Consider the following 20,722-nt stretch of genomic DNA (forward strand, 5'->3'; position numbering starts at 1 on the left):
GTTTCTGGCGTAATTCCGCTGAAATCTCGACTTGTAGCTTCTTCACTCTGAAAAACTTCTTTGACTGGCCCATTGAAGCTCTATTTATGCTCCTTCAAGAGAGGGATTGTGGGTTTTCTCCCATAGTGCTCTCTGGCCCAAAGAGCTTTAAGGGAGATGTGAACTCACAAAGGTACAAAGTTTACTTTGTGAAGCTGGCATACTTGTGAACTCCAATGAGTAAAGGTGCAAACACAAGCATTGTACTAATTAGTTCTACTTAGTATCTTGTTTCAGGTTCTGCCCAAAACATCTTCTTGTAAGATTAGATCAACTCTAATTAGTTAGCAGTTTGTAAGGATTCCAACACAGTACCTGGCACATAATAAATTCTTGGTTTCTTTCTCCCTTACCCAAATGTTTCAATTTTGAAAAAACTAAAAGCCAGTGAGCCTAGTGAGAAGTGAAGAGAATTAGATGGATTCAAACTGGTTAAATGGTTGAACTCTGAGTCCTAACTCATTAATTCAATGTAAACTAGAAAGGGGGTTTCCAGTGGAATGCCCTAGTCCTCTGTGCTAAGCTCCATGCTAGTCGCCATTTCTATTGATGACTTAAAGAAAGCCATAGATAGTGTTCCCATCAACTTGGCAGGTGACACAAAGCTGAAAGGGAGAGCTCAAATACTAGATGATAGAGATGGTAGGCTACAGCAGGGGGTCTTAAATACTCTTGAAAGTTACAGACCCCCTTGACAGTCTGGGGAAGTTTATAGACCTCTTCTCAGAAATATGTACTTGTAAAAAAAAAATTGACAATGGAAGGAAAGGTTCAATTTCAAATAGAGATTAGTGAACATAAAAGTACAATTTGTTCTTCTCTGAGTTAATAAGCTCCCCTGAAATCTCTCTATGGGTCCCAGGGTGAGAGCTCTGGATCTAGAACACTGGGTTGGAAGCTTTGGAGAAGTTCCATACTCTATGTTATGCAGGGACCTAGAGAAATTTTCATCCTGCCATAACCCTCAGAACTGAACCTGGTCCATATGCTTATGTCCAGAGGGAGAGGGAGAGGGCAAGTGACCCAGTTCATTAAAACCCAGTTCCAGTTTGTTACAACCAATTGGAATTATCCCACACCTAAACCAAGCACCTAGCATATAGAAGGCTCTTTGCTTCCCCAATTCGTATACTGAGACAGTAGTGGGGAAGTGGAGAGAGCACTGGCTTGGTGTAGAATAAAAAAGACCTGAGTTCAAGTGTGACCTTAGATACTAGCTGGGTGACCCTAAGTAAGTCACTTAATCTCTATTTGCCTCAGTTTCCTCAGCTGTAAAGTGGGACTAATAATAGCATCTACTTCTCTACTTTTGTCATGAGGATCCAATGAGATAGTAATTGTAAAAGTGCTTTGCACTGAGCTCTCTATTTCCATCTCTGTGCCTTTTGGCTGGCCCTCCTTCCTTATCTTACTCTCTTGGCTTCCCTGAAGGCCTTCCAGCCTCCACTTAGATTGTTTATTTTGTATGGGACCTTTCCAACGGTCTCTCACCTTGAACCCCTTGCCCAATGCAGATACTAGTCCCTCTGAAATGTTCTTCCATTTGCACTGCATATGTGATATATGTACAGTTTTTTGGCATGATACACGTCCCCATTAGAATGGAGGGAAGCCATGTAGCATGAAGACCATCCAGGACACCATATAGCCCTAAAGATGGAGCCAGTGGGAAACTGGCAAGGAACTGTTGGGCCAAACCAGAAACTAGTACTGTGAGCTTGTAGCAGAGATGCATCAAAGGAAGTTTTTGGATCCTTCCAAGTTCCTGGAATGAAATCAGAGGAATCTGCACAAACTGGGCCTCAGACCCAGGAACTCACAAGGGATGGGATCCATGACCTTGTGCTCCTTTGGGTTATATGTACTGAAATCTGAGGAAGGAGGTTAACTCTTAAGTGACCCCAAGTGCTTTCTCCTATCAAGGTGGGGGTTCATCCAGGATAGCACAATAATCTAGAAGAAGCATGTAGATCCCAGAATTTCAGCTGGGAAGGATTTAAAGGCCACCTCATTCAACTCATATCTGAAAAAAAAAATCCTCATTATGCCTAAATATTCCTTAAGACAAAGAATAGTAGGGCTTATAATAACAAAATCCCGATTGAGAAAACACAATTTCTGATGAAAAGGGAGATGGAGGAGAGAGAGTTGAAAGAGACCAATATGACTACTTGAGAGTTAAACTCAGATTTTAAACTAAACAAAGATAGGAGTCAGGGCAGGTAACTGCTGATGAGGATAAAAAAGTTTTGTGATCTTTAGCAATGTCTCTACTGCTTCTGTATTCTAAAGAAATCATAAAAAAGGGAAAAGGACACATGTGCAAAAATGTTTGTGGCAGCCCTTTTTGTTGTAGTGGCAAGAAAGTGGAAACTGAGTGGACGCCCATCGGTTGGAGAATGGCTGAATAAGTTATGGTATATGAATGTTATGGAATATTATTGTTCTATGAGAAATGATGAGCAGGATGATTTCAGAGAGGCCTGGAGAGACTTACAGGAACTGATACTGAGTGAAATGAGCAGAACCAGGAAAACATCATACATGGAAACAACATGATTATGTGATGATCAATTCTGATGGATATGGCTCTCTTTAACAATTTTCAGGCCAGTTCCAGTAGACTTGTGATGGAGAGAGCCACGTACATCCAGAAAGGGAGCTGGGGGGACTGAATGTCACAACATAGTATTTTCACCTTTTTTGTTATTTGCTTGCTTCCCCCCCCCCCCATTTTTTTCCTTTTTGATCTGATTTTTCTTGTGCAGCATGACAAATGTGGAAATATGTCTAGAAGAATTGCCCATAAATTTTACTCAATACTTTGTACCTTATTTAAAATAAACACTTGCTGCTAGTTGTTACAAAATAGCGGCTTACCTACCTCACAGGGTTGTTGTAAGGATGAAGATAATGTCTGCAAACTTTAACCACCCTGAAAGGTGCTAATAAAAAAGCTGTTTTTTTTTCTCTTTAAAAAAAAAAAAAGAATTGCATGTTTTAACATTGTATTACTGTCTAGAAGAGGGGGTGGGGAAGGGGAAAGGAGGATGGAAAATTTGGAACACAAGGTTCTGCAAGGGTGAATGTTGAAAGCTATTTTTGCATATTTTTTTATTATAGCCTTTTATTGACAGAACATATGCATGGGTAACTTTTCCACATTGACCCTTGCAAAAACTTCTGTTCCGACTTTTCCCCTTCTTCCCTCCACCCCCTCCCCTAGATGGCAAGTAGTCCCATACATGTTAGATATGGTAAAGTATATGTTAAATCCAATATATGGATACATATTTATACAATTGTCTTGCTGCACAAGAAAATCGGATTTAGAAAGAAGGTGAAAATAACCTGGAAAGGTAAACAAAAATGCAAGCGGACAATAACAGAAAGAGTGGAAATGCTAGGTTGTGGTCCACACAAAGTTCCCAGTGATCTTTCTTTTTGCATATATTTTGAAAAATGAAAAGCCATTATCAAAAAAAGATTTGTGGTCCTAGGTGGATGATAGGCAGTACTTGCACCTTATAAAAATGATGTCAAAAACCCTAGTCAGGTGCTGAGGTTGTTTGCCTTAGGACCTGAGTTTGAATCTGGCCTCAAACCCTGGATAAGGCACTTAATCCTGACTGCCTCCAAAAAAAGGAGATAATTAAGCAGGGGGGAGACAGATAAGCCATCCTCACTCTGATGCAGTATATGTGTGGTGGGGGGTGGCACATGCATGTATGGAGGAGGCATTGTGTGTCTATTTTTCCTTAAATGTCTTTCCCTTGCACCAACTTAGCTATGAGCAGCCTAGACTTTGATGTAGAGAATTTTGCCCCAGAAACACATTAGCCCTTACCAAAGTCACTTATTTTGTCCTGGGTTCCACATTTTAGCAAGCATGCTGCCCAGCATGAAAGCAGTGGGAACAGAGCAATCAAACTACTGTCTTTAATGACAAGGGAGGTACTTGAAGAAAAGACCTGGAAAAGACTTACATGAACTGATACAGAGTGAAAGTGTTATGCCACAGTTCTCTTTAACTGTCCTGACTCAGTTTTCTTGTACAAGTTTCCCTTATCTCAGTCTCCCTAATTACTCCCCTAAGCTGTAAATCTCCCTCTGGTCCATGAAGGCTGAGGACCAATTACTCTAAGGTTATAAATTGTTAGCCCAAGAAAGATAAACAAGAGAGTAGATCTCCTGATTCTTTGCTGTCCTCAAGAATTTACTATATCCCTCTAAAATATTCCAAGATATTTCACTGACATCTTTATCTCTGTGTATTCAGACATCCTGTCTCTGGGTTTTTTTGTTTTATGGCCTTTTCTAGCTTGACAGGGGTTTTCCGGCGCTTTCCCTCTTGTCTCCTAAAGGTACATAAAGGTTAGAGATTCTCCCATTCAGCACTGGATAATTTGAGACAAAGAGTCCTATCCAGTCAATCTTACTCTCCCATTAATAAAATGTTAAAAACTCTCTAATCTCTCTCCTGCCTCAGTTTCTCCGGCAGTACATTTTGGAGGTCCCACTGAGATAATAGAAACTGAGATAAGGGAAACTTGTACAAGGAAACTGAGTCAGGACAGTTAAAGAGAACTGTGGCATAACAAAAGGAGCAGAACCAGGAGAACACTCCTCAGTAACAACAACCCTACAATGATTAACTGTGGATGATTTAGTCATTCTCAGAAATACGATAAGCAGAAGTAGCTCCCAAGGACTTAAAATGAAAGGTGCTGTCCATCTCCAGAGAAAGAGCTAGTAGAGCCTGATTGTAGATCAGACACTTTTCCTCTACTTTTTAATCTTTTCTTGGCTTTTCTTTGTTTTCTTTCACAGAATGTATTGCATGGAAATGTGTTGTACATAATTTCTTGACTTCTCAATGGGGGGAGGGGGAAAGAGGAGGGAGGGAAAGAATTTGGAACTCAAAATTTGGAAAAAAAAAACCAGAATGTTAAAATTGTTTTTAGATGTCATTGGGGAAAAATAAAATATTAAATAAGATTTTTAAAATGCCGTCTTTGCCCGGCAATGAGAAGAGATAAAGAGAAAGCAAGAAAGCCAGAGAAGTGGCTGGAGGTTGGAACTTCAGAGACTACTAAGGTTACAGCAGTCTGTTTGTATTAGGCCCCAGAGGCAGTAAGCTACTATTTGTAAATCAAGCTCAACAGCATCCAGTGATTTCCAATCTGGAGCAGAGACACCCCATTCTCCCTTCTCCCCACACCCTCATTCTCTACCTCTCACCCCAACAGAGTCTCCAGGCAGTGAAGACCTTGTGCAAACAATTTGCCCCAGATACAGAGCTATGAGATTTAATTACAAAGACAAACAATATTAGCAATTCCCATTTTCATAGGGTTCCCAAGTTTTGCAGTGCACTTTTTATTTCACGGAGGATGAATCCAGTGCAGTCCAGATGGATAAAGTGATTTATCCTCTACCCTTTCTTCTATCAATGAAAAGCATGTTACCTATGAGCTTTAGATTATATGAATAACTTACTGTCCATTTATTTACTAGTTTGATTTTTTCCTATTTATCTGTATAGGGCATATATATGCATACACACATGTTCATAGCCACATATATGCATATACATAAAAATAAATGTATGTATCTGATATATCGTCGGTATATAGACATAGAGAAAGATGGATGAATATGATGCGGTTTGAGTGGTCTCGATTCCCGGTAGACTAGACGCAGTGGTTCTCAAACTTTTGTTTTCAGTATCTTTAGCCTATTAAAAATGATTGAGGATCTCTCCAAAGTGTTTTTGTTTATCTGGATTATATTTATAGATAGTTACCATATTGGAAATAAAAACTATTTTTGAATTTGAAACCCTCTAAAAGGGTTTCAGAGATCCCCAGGATTCTCTAGACCATACTTTGAGAACCATTGGTTTAAGCAGGTGCTCCGAGGCTAGGAAAAACCTGAGAGCAGTTTGGGATCTCCTGTCTTTGTAGACAGCCCCGTGAGCATGCAAAAGCATAGTTTGGAGGCTTCTTCAGTTAAAAGGCTGTGACGGGAGGCACTGCTGTAAGGCAGGATGACCAAATCAGGGAAACCGAGTCCCGGTTTAAAATGTATGGGACAAGCGTGCTTCCTGAGAGGGCTGGAAGCTGCTGCTCCTTTGAGAGCCAGACAAGGGGTCTGGGGTGGGGGTGGGGGGACACGTGGCCCACTTGTCCAGATTGCCAGGAGACTTCTGTTCATTTAAGCCTTGGTGGGAAACTTTTCCGGAGATTTGAGAAGATAAGATTGAGTCCCAGTCTCCCCACTGTACCCCAAGAAGGGGACAGGAGAGGAGCATTTAAACGACAGGTTGCCAAGCCATATGGGAGAGGTTTGAAGCAGGCGTCGAGTTCCTCTGTGATCCCCACTCCATGGGGGAGGGGGAGAAAAGGCCAGAGGTGCCCAGCTTGGGGGGGGGGGCATGTCCCTAATAGTGAGAGTTCCTCTGTTGATTCCACGTTGGAACTTGAGGGAGCGGGAGCTGACCGAACTCCAAAATCTTGCCAGAGGGCAGAACATTGGGGAGATGGCTCAACCCCTGTAGTCCCCAAGAGTAGCATCCAAGGGTAGAGAGATGTCTCAAAAGCTCTGTTGAACTCTGTGACCTTTCTCCTCGTGGCTATTCCCTGATCATTAAAGACCCCAGGAGCTGTGTGTAGCATCGAAGTGGGAGAAGGGCTCAAGCATGGCTTCTTGAGGTTTCTCCCCAGGACAGATCAAAGAGAGTGCTGGCCTTGGACCCCCAAGAGGGACTCCCAGAATGGCCAGGTGTCTCCTTGGTCTGGGGGGGGGGGGGTTCAGCTTTCTGAGAGAGAGTTTCTGCCTGAGGGCAGGGCTTCAAAATCAGAATTCTGGAAAAGCTGGAAGGTCCAGGATTCGGGTCTGGTGAGAGCAAAAGGAGTTTAGGAGCCTTGACATGCAAAGGAAGGTTCTTTATCTCTAGAGGGGTTGGGCAGAGGGAGTTTCGTTCCCTTCCAACAAAACCTAAGCATCTTAAGCTTTCCAGTTAGGGGATTTTTCTCAAGCCACATGTCTGCTCAAGGAAGGATTTTTAGAGGCAGAGGTATTTTGCCCCAGTCCCACTATATCTAGAGATAGAGTATGACAAAGGGAGGCTTTTTTCAGAAAATTCTCCAGGGGAGAATACTGCTCCAACGGCTCAAAACCCAACATGATTCCGAGTGTCCAGATCTCTCAAGATTTCCCAGTCAGGGAACCATCAATATGATGCTGTTTGAGTGGTCTCGATTCCCAGTGGTCCAGAGGTTAGCAGCTATAAGAGAGTCGTTAAGAATCACCTTTAGATATACTGCAACATATCCAACATATAAAGGACTGCTTGCCATCTAGGGGAGGGGGTGGAGGGAGGGAGGGGAAAAAAATCGGAAAAGAAACGAGTGCAAGGGATAATGTTGTCAATATAAAGTAATCATTAAATAAAAATTAAAAAAAAAAAGAATCACCTTTAAATCGGCCGCAGGTTTAGAGTGAAAGGATTCACTCATTCCCGAATTATTAGTTGCAGAGTGAAAGTTTATTGTTGGCTAGAAATCAGTCCTAGCAGGAAATGGAGTTTGGGTGCCGAGAATGGTTTCTCAGCAGGCAGAAGGTCCTGGCAGCCGAGCAAGCTACCTAGGCCTGATGAGGTTTAGATTTGAGGCGCCCAAATGAAAATGAGGTCTAGTGGTGGCACAAGCAGTTCTCTGTAAAGGAATTTACAGACCTGAAAGCCTAGATTGATAAAAGAGGTTTATTATGGGGATTGGAAGTAAGGTTAGTCTAGTTAAGGAAATAGGTGAGGATAAAGAGAGGAGGACACTGGAAACATCCAAGTGGGCAGAGAGTCCTTGGCGTGCCAGGTGGGGTGCCAGGCATGGTATAGCTGGCATGTTAGTTAGATCCTCTGCAAAGAGAGGGCTCCAGTCTGGCTCTTTTAGAATAGGGGGTTTTGGCTACAAGCTGAAGGAAGCTCGTGGTTGGAATCCCAGGTTGGCTCCTGGCTGAATTTCAGCCAGGGTTAGAATTTGAATTGAATTCACTGGGTTTCGGGACTGAGCCGTCCCTACTCAGATAACAAAGATGAAACTGTTTGTGCTTGGGGTAGAGTCTCCTCACTGAGGCAGAGTCGAAGGAGATTTTCTCCTTTAAGGATTTTCAGTTTTGGGGTTCCCTCTTCAGGCCCATCTGCAGAGACCTTGGTTGAGGGAGGCTGTTATGTTGGGTATCTCAGTGGGGGCTGGGACAGCCTGGTTCCCAGGCTTAGACTCTTCTCAGTTTTCAGCCCAAATCTCCTATTGGAATTCACAACACTGCAAAGGGGATGCTTTTTGACCAGGATTTCTAATTGAATCAAAGGCCCTGGCATCCTGGAAAGAGAACTTATCTGGGGGGTATGCTTTCCCCAGGAGGGGCTGAGACTCCGAAAGGGATCACAGATCAAAAGGGAATACAGTTTTTTAAGGGGACCACAACCTTCTTCAAACAGATAGATAGATAGATAGATAGATAGATTGATTTAGATAGATATAGTGGTATAGGCCAGGGAATTATTGACATACAACTGCAGCAATGGCTTAAGCGGCTTATTAGTTTATTAATTAACCAGTGAGGTAGGCCTCCTTAGAATAGTTTTAATATAGATCTAGGAACATGGAAATAGACTATTATTGCTCCTGACTATTGAAAAATTATCAAAAGTTCCTGTGATTGGCCATCCCCAGCCCCATTCCTGGTTCCTGCCATATGATTACAGAGATAATAATAATAATAACAATAACAACAATAATTGCTAACATTTAGGGGTAGATAGGTAACACTGCAGAACTTGAGTCAAGAAGACCTCTTTCTGAGTTCACATCTGGCATTGGATATTTCCTAACTGTGTGACCCTGAGCAAGTCACTTCATCCTGTTTGCTTCAGTTTCCCGTTTTTTTTTACAATGACTGTCTCATTTGATCCTTATAGCAACCCTGCTCCCATTTTGCAGATGAGAATGCTGAGGCAAACAGAGGTGCAAGTGACCTGTCCAGGTTATATAACTAGTAAGTGTCTGAGATAGAATTTGAACTCGGGTCTTCCTGATCCCAAGTCCAGCATTCTACTCATTATGGGGCCTCCTAGCAACCTCCACTTTGTCAAAGGTAGCAAAATGTAGTAGTGTCAGTGCTGCAGTCTCAGAAGCCTACTTCTAGCCTAAGTCTTGGGGAGGTGAAGGGAACAGATCTAAATGCTTAGCCCTCCCTCCCAGCCACCTAAAGGGTCCTAGTGAAGAGGCAGTGTGGTACAGTGAAATGAGTTAGTGACTATGGAGTCCGAGGATGTTTACTGTTTTGTGATCTTGGACTAAGCTGTTCCCATCCCTGAGCTTCAGTTTTCTCCCTATTAAATGAGGAAACTGGACTCCAGGGCTGCTGAAGTCTTTTCTGAATTTAAATTTATGATCCTAAATCCTTTCCCTCCCTATGCCTCAGTTTCCTGTTCTGTAAAATGTTGTATGAAAGAGGTTTGCATTCAGTAAAACACTATTGGTGTAAGTCAGTGTTATTATGACTGTTAGCCAATAAAGGTGTTCTAAGTACCAAAGATGAGCATGTAAGCCTTCTTCGGTGGAAAGGGTACGTCCTGATCTCGAACTTGAGTAAATAAACACTGACGATGTACCTGTACGTGTCAGGTTCTGTGCTGAGCACTAGGGACACAAGATAGTCCCTGTCCTCAAGAAGCTCCCGGGGAGATAACATGAGAACAACTATGGAGAAACCAGAGGGAAGGCACTGGAATTAAGGGAGATCAGGAAAGACATCCTATAAAAGGTGAACTTTACCCCGCACTTGAAGGAAGCCTGGAGGCAAAACAGAGAAAGGAGAGCATTCTGGGTATGGGAGACAACCACAGGGAATGCCCAGAGCTGAGAGCCTTGTTTATGGAACAGCCAAGAGGCTAGAGTCACTGGGCAAAAGAGTACATGTTGGGGAGTAAAGTGTGAGAAGACTGGAAAGGTAGTGTTATGTCACAGTCTCCTTGAACTGTTCTACCTCAGTTTCACTGCATTAGTTTCCCTGAATTATATCTCCATCTCCCTGAGTTAATATGCAACCCTCACCTTTTTCCTGTCCATTAGGACTGTACTACCCCCTCTGAACATTCCAAAAGATAAGACTATCTCAGATACCTAACTGACATCTTTGCTTCTGTTTTTTAGACATCCTGTCTCTAGCCAGACACCTCCTCACCTCCCAGTTAGTAAGAATTTATAGTTCTCACCCCCAACCTGCCAGAACCAAATTTATGGTCCACCCCTGAAAATCCCCACTCTTTGCTTCCTGCCTTTGTTTCTCTTCTCACTAGAGTCCTATTAAAAAACCTTGGAGTCTCCCATTCACCGCTGGATACTTTGAGACGAGAGTCCGATCCAGTCAATCAATTAAGCTCTCCAGCAAATAAAATATTACAAACTCTCTAATCTCTATCTTGCCACAGTTTCTCCGGCATTACAGTAGCTTTGAATGCCAAAGAGAACATTTTGTGTTTGTTTCTAGAGGCTATATAGAGCCACTGGATATATTGAGAAAGGACTGAACAGAGGGTGGACTGGAGTGGGGAGAAACGACAGACAGAACCATTAGCAGCTACCACAGTAATTCAGGGGTGAGGTGATAAGGGCCAGAGGAGATAATCTAGGATACAGGCTGAATAGAGGGAGGGCCTGGACTGGGATTGCATAAAATGAGAAGGCAGAGGAGGGAAGGATATTGCAAAGGTGAAATCCCTAGGCACCGGCACCAGCTAAGATCTGGGGAGAAGGGGGGAGAGACAGTGAGGAATCCAGTTCCGCCTCTAGGTTTAGGAGCCCGAAGGGTTGGGAGGAAGGTGGCATCCTCAGACAGTAATGGGGAAGTTCAGAAAGGGGGATGGCAGGAAGAAAGATAATGAGTTCAGTTTAAACATGCTGAGTTTAAGATTCAGTTTCTCCCATCTGAAAGCCAGAGATACCCCAAGACAAAAGGTCAGCAGAGATCGGGGCTGGACAACTATGTCTGTGAAGTCGCACAGAAGGGGAAGAGGGCCCAGAACAGAGATTGGAAACCAGTCATGTCAGCAGCTGTGATCTGGAGGAAGGCCCGGCTGAGGAGAGGGAGAAGGCATGGGCAGATAGGTAGGAGGGGGACAGAGGGAGCTTAAAAACCCAGAGAGAAGAACAAGAAGAAACAAGGAATAGAGGCTAATGGACAGCGTCCAAAGAAATCACCGTGATCAACTGTGACGGACTCGGTTCTTGGCAACGTCGGCAATTCCACCAGATTCGGGATGGAAAGTGCCATCCACATGCAGAGAGACAACCGTGGAGACTGAATGTGGCTGGAAGCATAGGATTTTCGCCTTTTTGTTTGTTTGCTTTTCCTTTCTTGTGGTTTTTCTCCTTTTGGACGCATTTCTCTTACACAACATGGCAAATATGGAAATATGTTTTAAGAGGATTGCACATATTTAACCTATATCAGATTGCTTGCTGTCTTGGGGAGGGGGAAAGTAAGGGAAGGAGGGAGAAAAAACTGGAACACAAATCTTCCAAAAATGAGTGTTAAAAGCTATCTTTACGTGTATTTGGTTTTATTTTTGTTGGGGGGCAGCACACAGCTAGTAAGTATCTGAGGTCACATTTGAATCAGGTCCTCCTGACTCCAGAGATGGTGCTCTATTTACTGCAGCACCATCTAGCTGCCCCCTTTACATGTATTTAGAAAAAACAAAAATACTATTGAGGGAAAAAAAAACTCAAAACAAAAAGAAATCCCTGGTAATTTGGTTTTCCGAACTTGGGCTCATGGAGTCAGACTTATGCTCTGACCTACTTAACACCTATATAGCTCCCTTGGCCCTCTTCCCCTCAGCTTCTTCTCCTCTAAAATGAAGGAGTTGAACTATCTGGCCTCGGAGGGCCCTTCCAGCTGTGTTAGCGTGCAGATCTTCAGCTCACTTGAACATACTTCCCCCCTTCTGCCTTCTCATTTTATGCAGTCCCTGTCCAGGGCCCTCCCTCTAGTCAGTCTTTGTCCTAGATTATAGAGCTGTCCCCTTTTAATGTCTCTTTAGCTTCCCGGATAAAAGGGCACCTATTTATTACATGGTTTCTGATTGGTAGCATCTATGGCCTTTCCAAAGATGTTTGCTTCTTAGAATTTTGGAAAGAAGTTCTTGTGCGTCTTTGGGGGAAGGCTTGCTACACGTGATATACAGTGTGCCCACATGTTCGTGTTAACCCAGGCTCAGAACTGGGGCCTTTTCCCCCTGTTTGGATCTTTGTGCCCCCTACAGAATTCCAATTAGCATTCATATGTAGCATAATCTCCAGGGGAAAAACTAGAAACTTCTCTAGGAGGGGACTTTGACTTTCCCTTGCGAGAATAACCTAAGGTCTTAACCCAAGGCCAACCTCATGGTATTCCCTGGGAAAACTCAGGCCCGTATTCATTGTCCGCATACCAATGGAGTTTTCCTTATTTCTTGTTCTCTTTTGCTGTCATCCCTGAAACTATCCTAGGAACTTTTGCTTCCCCACTTAGAGAGCTTCAGCTGGTTGGAATATGCAGATTCCCTTGGCCTTGGAATAAGTTCATGCTTTTGCTCCGGATGTCACCAGTCACCATCCTGGAACTTTCTAAAAGGAGGCAGCAGTAGGATTTTTCCTGGACACAGAGAGAGGATCTGCTGTCTACTCTCCTTTAATGAATCACCTAAGAGAGTCTCCTCTGAGAGTTTTTTCCCTTTTCCCTTCCTGAGTAAGGAGGCAGTGCTGCCCCATGGCCACTCTTTCAGAGAGATGGGACTTTGCCACCCAGAGAAACTCATACAGAGGCTTAGAGAGGCAACAACTTGGTTGGGCCTTGATTTGAGGGCATAGGGCATAGCTACATGTGCCCCGGGGGGAGACTGAAGCAGACAGAAAATGCAAAATGGAAGAGACCCACAGTGCAATTGGAGGTCGGAGAAAGGGATGATCAGTCCTGACAGAGTGGCAGCTTGGTATACTGGCCCTGGACTCAGAGAAGCTGGTTTCAAATCCTACTTCTGATGCTGAAGCTACTTGTGTGACTGGATAAATCGCTTCCCCTCCCTGATTTCATTCAGTTTCTTCACCTGTATAGCAAGGGAGTTGGACCAGATAGCCTCTTCCAGCTCTAGATTCAGGTGTGATCTTGGTTATTTCTTTCTGGGCCTCAATTTCCTGCTCTGGAAAATGAGGAGTTGGACTAGGTGACTTTTGAGGGCCCTGCCAGTTCTAGATCCAGGAGTCTATGTGTGATTTTGGTTCTTTCAGAAAATGATCCCGAAGCAGCTACACCCAGAGAAAGAACACTGGAAATGAATATAAACTGCTTGCATTTATGTTTTTCCTCCCGGGTTATTTCTACCTTCTGAATCCAATTCTCCCTGTGCAACAAGAAAACTGTTCAGTTCTGCACACAAATATTGTATCTAGGATATACTGCAACCCATTCAACATGTAAAGGACTCTTGCCATCTCGGGGAAGGGGTGGAGGGAGGGAGGGGTAAAATCGGAACAGAAATGAATGCAAGGGATAATGCTGTAAAAATTACCCTGGCATGCGTTCTATCAATAAAAAATTATTAAAAAAAAAAAAAGAAAGAAAGAAAATGATCCGCTGGCCTTAGTCCATTTAGTCCACTCAATCTGTTATCCTATATGTGACCTTGGGCCGGTTTCTCCCCTCTATACAATGAGAGGGTTACCCTCAAGACCCCGGGCAGCTCTAGATCCATGAGTGAGGAGAGCAAGACTAGAAAAGGTAGGTAAAACTGGTACTGGGTATGGATATTGATGGAGGATTGGGATTTCTAGGAGTAGACATTGGGCACAGGCCAGGAGCAGAGGTTGAGCAAGTCTAGGAAAGAACTGGACATGCACCTGGAGTGGGGGAGTGGGTGGAGAAGGAGAGATTGTGCCAGACTGTGGAGGGAAGAGGCTGAGGTTCCAAGTATGGTGAATGGCACATAAAGGGTGGAGTTAGGTGGAACAGGTTTGGGGGTTGAGAGAGTAAGTTGGGACAAGTAGAGGCAGGCTTCGAAGGGGATGATCTTCTCTCCTCTGGGACTCGTCAGATCTTAAGAGCAGAAGGAAGGCTGGGATTAAGTCCCAAGACCATTTACCATCTCTCCCTTCCATTGCACACCAGCTAGAGGACGTAGGATGACACAGTCCTAGGGCTTAGCCCACTCACTTGAATGAATTTTGACTATTATAAAGTAATTGTAAGGACATATGATGACACGTCTCTGCATCCAGAGAAATATCAGTATGTACAGAATTTTCTACGTCTACCTATTTGTCCGATGGTAGCTCTTTCTAGGGAAGGAAGTGGGGAGAAGAAAAAAGAAACTTACAGAATTCATTTGTTATATATTGGAGAGGAAGAGCAAGCTGTACAGTTTCACATGCAATCACCTTTTTTCCTGAACTGTTATGGAAATGCTCGTTTTGTTCCATAAATTAAAAAAAAAAAACAAGCTCATCCTTAGCAGTGACTTGGATCCAAAGCCCCAGATGTCACGCTCGGGGGATCTGCGCATGGCACCCAACTGGGAGAGGGTGGGGGGCGAAAGGGTCTGAAGAGCTGGAATACTGAGAGGGATCTAATGAGATGATGTTAAATAGAGAAAAAATGTCAACTCTCAGAAAGGCTTAAAAAGCTGGGCTCAGAATCAGAAGAACCTGGATTCAGGTCTGCCTCGGACCCAGCCTAGCTGTGGGACCCGGCCAAGGCTTGCCAGCACTTCCCATGTTCTTTGGGGGCTCCGTTTGTTCTTTTATACTTCACAAGTTGGCTCTGTCCTACTTTTTCAATCTTCTTGCACTTTCCTCCCCTTCTCTGAACTCCTCCATTCAGCCTTCCTTACCCACGATATCCCATTGCCCTCTGCTGTGACTTTATACTGGCTAAGGCTTCATGCGTGGATTGTTCTCCCTCCTCCTCCTCACCACCTAACTTCCAGCTTCCTTCTGCAAGAAACCTTTTCTGGGGGCCCCCCCACCAGGGGGTCTTCTATTTCCATCTGCAAACATGCTTTTGGCATGAGCGGGTTTTTGCCTTTCTTTTTATCACCAGTACTTAACAAATGCTAGCTGACTTACTGATGGACACCTTCTCAAAGGCTATAATTTGCAAAGCAACTGCATTTGTAGAAGAAATTCCCTACTGGGAGCTCTCTACATTAAAGAAAGTATAAATCTAGTGATTTTCAATTCATTTACATTCAGGTTCAGAAACACAACTTCACCAGTACAAGATGGGCAGCAGCTTTTTTTTTTTTAAACTGGATTTTACTGGACTGCAAGTAGTGTGTCGGGAGAGCTAAAAACAGTTAACACTATGGGTTAGAGAAATTCAAATGAAGACAACTGGGAGGTACCACTTCACATCCTTAGATGACAGGAAAAGATAAATGTTGGAAGGGATGTGGGAAAACTGGGATACTAATGCACTGTTGGTGGAGTTGCGAACTGATCCAAACATTCTGGAGAGCAATATGGAATTATATAGCCCCAAAGGGCTGTCAAAATGCGTATACCCTTCGATCTAGCAGTGTCTCTATTGGGTCTGTATCCCAAAGAAAAAGAAAGGGACTCATGTGCAAAGATGTTTGTGGCAGTCCTTTTTGTAGTGGCAAAGAATTAGAAACTGAGTCGGTGCCTGAATAAATTGTGTTATATGAATGTTACGGAATATTATTGTTATGGAAGAAATGACCAGCAGGATGATTTCAGACTTACATGAATGATGCTGAGTGAAGTGATTGGAATCAAGGGAATACTGTATACAGTAACAAGATTATGCACTGACCAACTGTGACTTCTCAGTAATGCTATGATTCAAGATAGACTTGGGGTAGAAAATGCTGTCTACTTCCAGAGGGGGAGGTATGGAGGAGACTGAATGTGGATTGAAGCATAGGATTTTCACCTTTTTGTTTGGTTGCTTTTTCTTTCACAGGGTTTTCTTTTCGTCTTTTTTTGGTCTGATTTTACTTGTATGGCATGACAAATATGGAAATATATTTAACTTTTATTGTCTCTGCCCTTGCACTGTCATGGCTGGTTTCCCCAGTAGCTCCAAAATTTCCAGGAAATCGGGGCTTAGCACTTCAGCTATTACATGTTAAGGTTATAAGGGATAATTTACCTTAGGAAGGAAGTATCCCAGGAGAGAGCTATACTGAATCCTAAATATCCTAAATTTGTGTGTGCGTATATGTGTAGAAAACACCTCACATTTATAGGCAATTTCATTTCAAGGAGATCTATCTAAATGTTCCTCATTTTATAAAAGCCTCGGGAAGAGCTTTTGAGTTGAAATAATCCGTTTAATTTGACCCCTTCGTGAAGTTCAGAGGAAGAGGAGGTCCCACCCTGCCGGACCAGGGACTCCATCCTCTTAGGTCCATGACTTTTCCCTTTAAGCTTCAGGAGTCCCATCTGTAGCACTCAGTGTACTGGATCCCCTGATATTTTCAAAAATGTACTGCTGGATACATGAAGTCAGATATAGTACAGACAAAAGAACTTCCAGGCCAGAGTGATCTAACAGCATTAGGCTGAGATAATATGGGAGTTGGTTTGATCTCACACCAGAAAAGGGTCCCACCCATTCCAACCATTTAAAAAGCAATCATCTTGAACCTGGGTGTCCCAAGTGGAACCCGAACAAAATGAACAGGGGCTTATAGGGTTTGAAAAGGAAAACCCTCGTTTTCCTGGTAACCCCTCATCCATGTAAGCTGTATTTTGTTAAAAAACAAAAAACAAAAACAAACTATACACAAATGGGTTTGGTACTATGGATGGGTTTATTTCTTAAGATCTGAGTGCAAACTTCAAAAATACAATAAAACTTTCCATTAGGAATCAACACACCACACCCAATAATGATTTTGCAATCATGCATTTTAACAGAAAGTACAAATAGGCGCATATTTGAAAATTAAACATTTCCCAAGAAAACAACACAATCCTCTTTCTGTTCCTATTTTTCTAATTCAGAACATGTTACATATTCTACGGAGACAATATCAGCTAAGTATTCTAACCCATCTCTGTGATCAAAGGAACAAACACTCGGATTTTATGAACCATTTAACTATATTTAGTCTCTGGAAAATATGCAATTATACTTCCACATACAATAGAGGTCATGACAATAAACAAGTAGAACTGAGGCAAGATGAGATATTTCAGGTGTAGAAAGCAAGAATCAAAAAGGTTCAATTTAGGATCACATGTCTATGGAATTAGGTTTTTAAAAAAATTACAGCTTTTGTGAAATGGCTGACATAAAAATGAACAATAAGCAATTGAAACAAGTATAAAAAAATAGGTGGGGTCAATCTCTAAGATCAAATCTCTGAAAAGCCACCATTCATATGGAAAAGACTTTTCTGTGTGTGTAAACAAATATACATTTAGATTAAAAAAAAAAAGTGGGTCATAGTGGCATCTCCCTGGTCCCTTAAAAGATATTTGGATTTCATAAAGAATTAGCAGCACCTAAGTGTTGATTTATTCAATCTAAAAGGTCGACACAATAGATCAGTTGGCAGTGTTCTAGCTTTAGGGAGATGAGAATTAGGGAAATGAAAATCTGAGAGGAAACATCAAACACATTTAGTCCAAGTCACCTTTCCAAAGGTAGCGGTAGCTTTAAAATGGAAAGAAAAATCATTAAGTTAAAAAGACTTAAGAAAAGAGTCCCTAAAGGCCAATCTCAAAACAATGAGCTATGAACAGTCAAGGTTGCCGAGTTGTCCACTTAGTAAAGACGGTTGATTTTTACAGATCAAAGGAGAGCCGAGGATAGGGAAAATATCCACATACACTTACCATTGCACGAACAATTTGCCCAGCATTTTACATCCCTGAACACTAAACAGAAAAATCTTTACAAAAAACCTTCATTCCAGATTATTTTCCTTTTTACCATCATATACATAACATTTAAATATTTATGAATAGAAGAATCTCTTTTCTTTATAATATAAATATTTTAGAGCAAGGAAAATCATCTTGTAGTAGTGGCCAACATTTTAAAATAAAAAGAAATGCAAGCAATACGTGCGCACACAACATAAAATGATTTAAGGAAAAAAAAGTGCAAAGTATAACAGTATTAAGAACGTTCACTTGTTAAAAAAATAATAACTATAGTTCAAGTGTGAATAGCCAGCAGGGAAAAGGGCGCAATTTTTTTTTAAGAGTACATAAAACAAAAAACACACTCATAAGTTACAGCACAAACAATAGATGAATCCTTATTGACGGTCCCAAGTTCACACCTAGAATTTCCAGTTTCTAACTTCTTCCACAAAGAGGAAAAAATAGGATGACAGTGTTTTCTTCCCTTTTTAAAACAACTTCCAAAAAACAGAACCAATTTTATTCACCTAGAACACAGACGAGATAGCTAAGGAAATGTTGTATCTGTTTGTAATAGAATTAGGGTAAACTGCAAGACTTTCCAAAATTAAAACTATAAGAATCCAAACCAGCAACAGAAAAACCTTTAAGAACACCCCCCCAAAAAAAAAATCTGTTTTAATGGAAGTACATATTGATATCAATTCTTCAGAGCCATCCAAACAAACTGCAAGAGTGAGCTGCAGTTACGGGCTGTATTTCGGTCCCAACTCTCAGGATTTCTTGCCGCCATTGTCTTTCACGTGAGATTTAACCTTTCTCCATTTTGCATTTGATCCTGTGTTTTCAGAGTAAATGTGTTGGCAAGCATTTTACCAGGAACCTTAAAACATGTACCTGCTATTTGTAAATGTCAAAGGAATGTGGTTATTGAATTCGGATCTCAAACAGTAATAAAAAACAATCCAGTTCCCCTTTAAATAGTTTACTCAGTAGCATTTTTTGTCTTCATTCAAACTTCAGGCACTGTAAATATTCACAATATTATAATGATGTACAGATAAACCACCATCTATTTAACGTATGGCCATATGTAATCTTTCTCTTAAAGATTTTTTCCAAGAACACAGCGTTTTGTTTCTATCTGTCTATGATGCTATAATCGTGATTTGTTTTTTGATAACTACATAACATATATGAACAGTTGGAAAAGTATGTCAAAGCCCCCAGGCAGTGCTGCACAGAGTCCTTAAGATCAAAGATCTGTTTGTTGAGCCTGACAAGTAAGGAAGCTTCTAAATTAGAAAGACATTGAACCTGGAAAATGCAAATTTTATCCTCTACTCCTTTATTTATTTTGCTTCAACTTTGCCGGGCTCAAGGAACCAGAAATGAACCTTAGGAGGATTCTGGGAGTTCCATTTTTGCTTTGTAACTCAGATAAGTTAAGAATCAAAATTCAATAAAGTATCTAGAGGCAAAGAAAAAAAGAGAAGACTCAATAGACATTTGAATTGGTTTTTCATTTCGCTTCGATTTAACTTAAGATTGTAATAGCTAAATGCAGTTTAATGACCAGAGGCAAAGGTAAAACACTAACATTTTGAATTATTGAGAGCATGGGGCCCTCTGTTGAGAACAGGCCCGATTTTTATTTGCCTCCATACATTCTCTCAATGTCATTGAGATAGTGGTTCCTGAGCTCCTTCCTTTTCAACTTGAAAGCATCAGTTACCAAACCGGTTTCAGGAGTCCAGGGTTCTGGGCTTAGGCGGACCTTGATTGGAATTTCAAAACGCTCCAATTTCACTAAAAGGAAAAGAATGAGAGTCAATTAAAATGTTTCTGAGCTTCTAAAGACTAAGAAAAAAACCAAACCAGGCAGAATGTTGCACTTCACACTGGATGATAAGGTGAATTCAAGAGAAATGAACTAGATGGGAATATTAATTCTATCATATTTTTTGGCTAATGCTATTTCACAAGGGAGTTTCACATGTCTGTTTCCTTATTTGGATGGATTTTTGCCCATAGGGCAAAAAAAATTTATGGACACCTTCCTGGATATTATGGTAGCTTAAGTACTAAATAGGAGATGAATCCTGAGTGTTCCCAGTTAGACTTCAATGAATTGCAAAGAAGAAGGAAAAACTGACTCTTGGATATTGTGGCTTTCATACTGTATGAACTTTAAATTAGGAAGTTGTTGTTTTTGTCCTTTGTCCTCTAGTCCCCCCCTTCCTCAAAGGGGGGCAAAGACACCAGAAGGGTGATGCCCTGACTTGCAAGTGAATCAGATTTGAGTGAGCCAGGACTTACCAGTCCCACCCTCCTCTGAAACCATCTGGGTCCAGGGATGAGATATAGAGCAGGATGACTGGAAATGACCCTGGATGCAGTGACCTTGGACTTTTAAAGCTTTAACAAGTCTCAGTTTGACTGAGATAAGGCCCTTTCAGTGATTAAGGTTAGGTAAGAAAGGTCTTTTTAAATTTGGTCTAAAAAAAAAAACCAAACAAACTGGAAGAGGAAGATCCTCATGGTCAAAACAGAAACAAGTGCTATTTATACTTTGGACAAACACCAAACTGCTTTGTTATGTTGTTTATTATTAGTAAAGATTAATGACTAAAGCTCTAAAGATTTATTCATATTAAGTAATTAATAATTCATATTATGAATATTAATATTCATATTAATTAATTGGTAGTGACTCAAATTTTATATATTGCCATTTTAAA

The 20,722-nt window shown here is 41.6% G+C and overlaps 1 protein-coding gene across 12 annotated transcripts in view; it reads right to left on the reverse strand.

The window, feature by feature from the left end:
- Positions 1-16,899: 16,899 nt before the first annotated feature.
- The window catches only part of ACSL4 (acyl-CoA synthetase long chain family member 4), a 152,490-nt gene continuing 148,667 nt past the window's right edge, over positions 16,900-20,722 (reverse strand). For all 12 annotated transcript variants that reach the window (XM_051968208.1, XM_051968216.1, XM_051968213.1 and 9 more), the window contains one exon: positions 16,900-19,790. In XM_051968208.1, coding sequence (XP_051824168.1) covers positions 19,633-19,790 — 158 coding nt within the window. In that variant the 3' untranslated portion in view covers positions 16,900-19,632. The remainder of the gene's footprint in view (positions 19,791-20,722) is intronic.

The sequence above is a fragment of the Antechinus flavipes genome, chromosome X, assembly GCF_016432865.1.
Source record: "Antechinus flavipes isolate AdamAnt ecotype Samford, QLD, Australia chromosome X, AdamAnt_v2, whole genome shotgun sequence".
Lineage (NCBI taxonomy): Eukaryota > Metazoa > Chordata > Mammalia > Dasyuromorphia > Dasyuridae > Antechinus > Antechinus flavipes.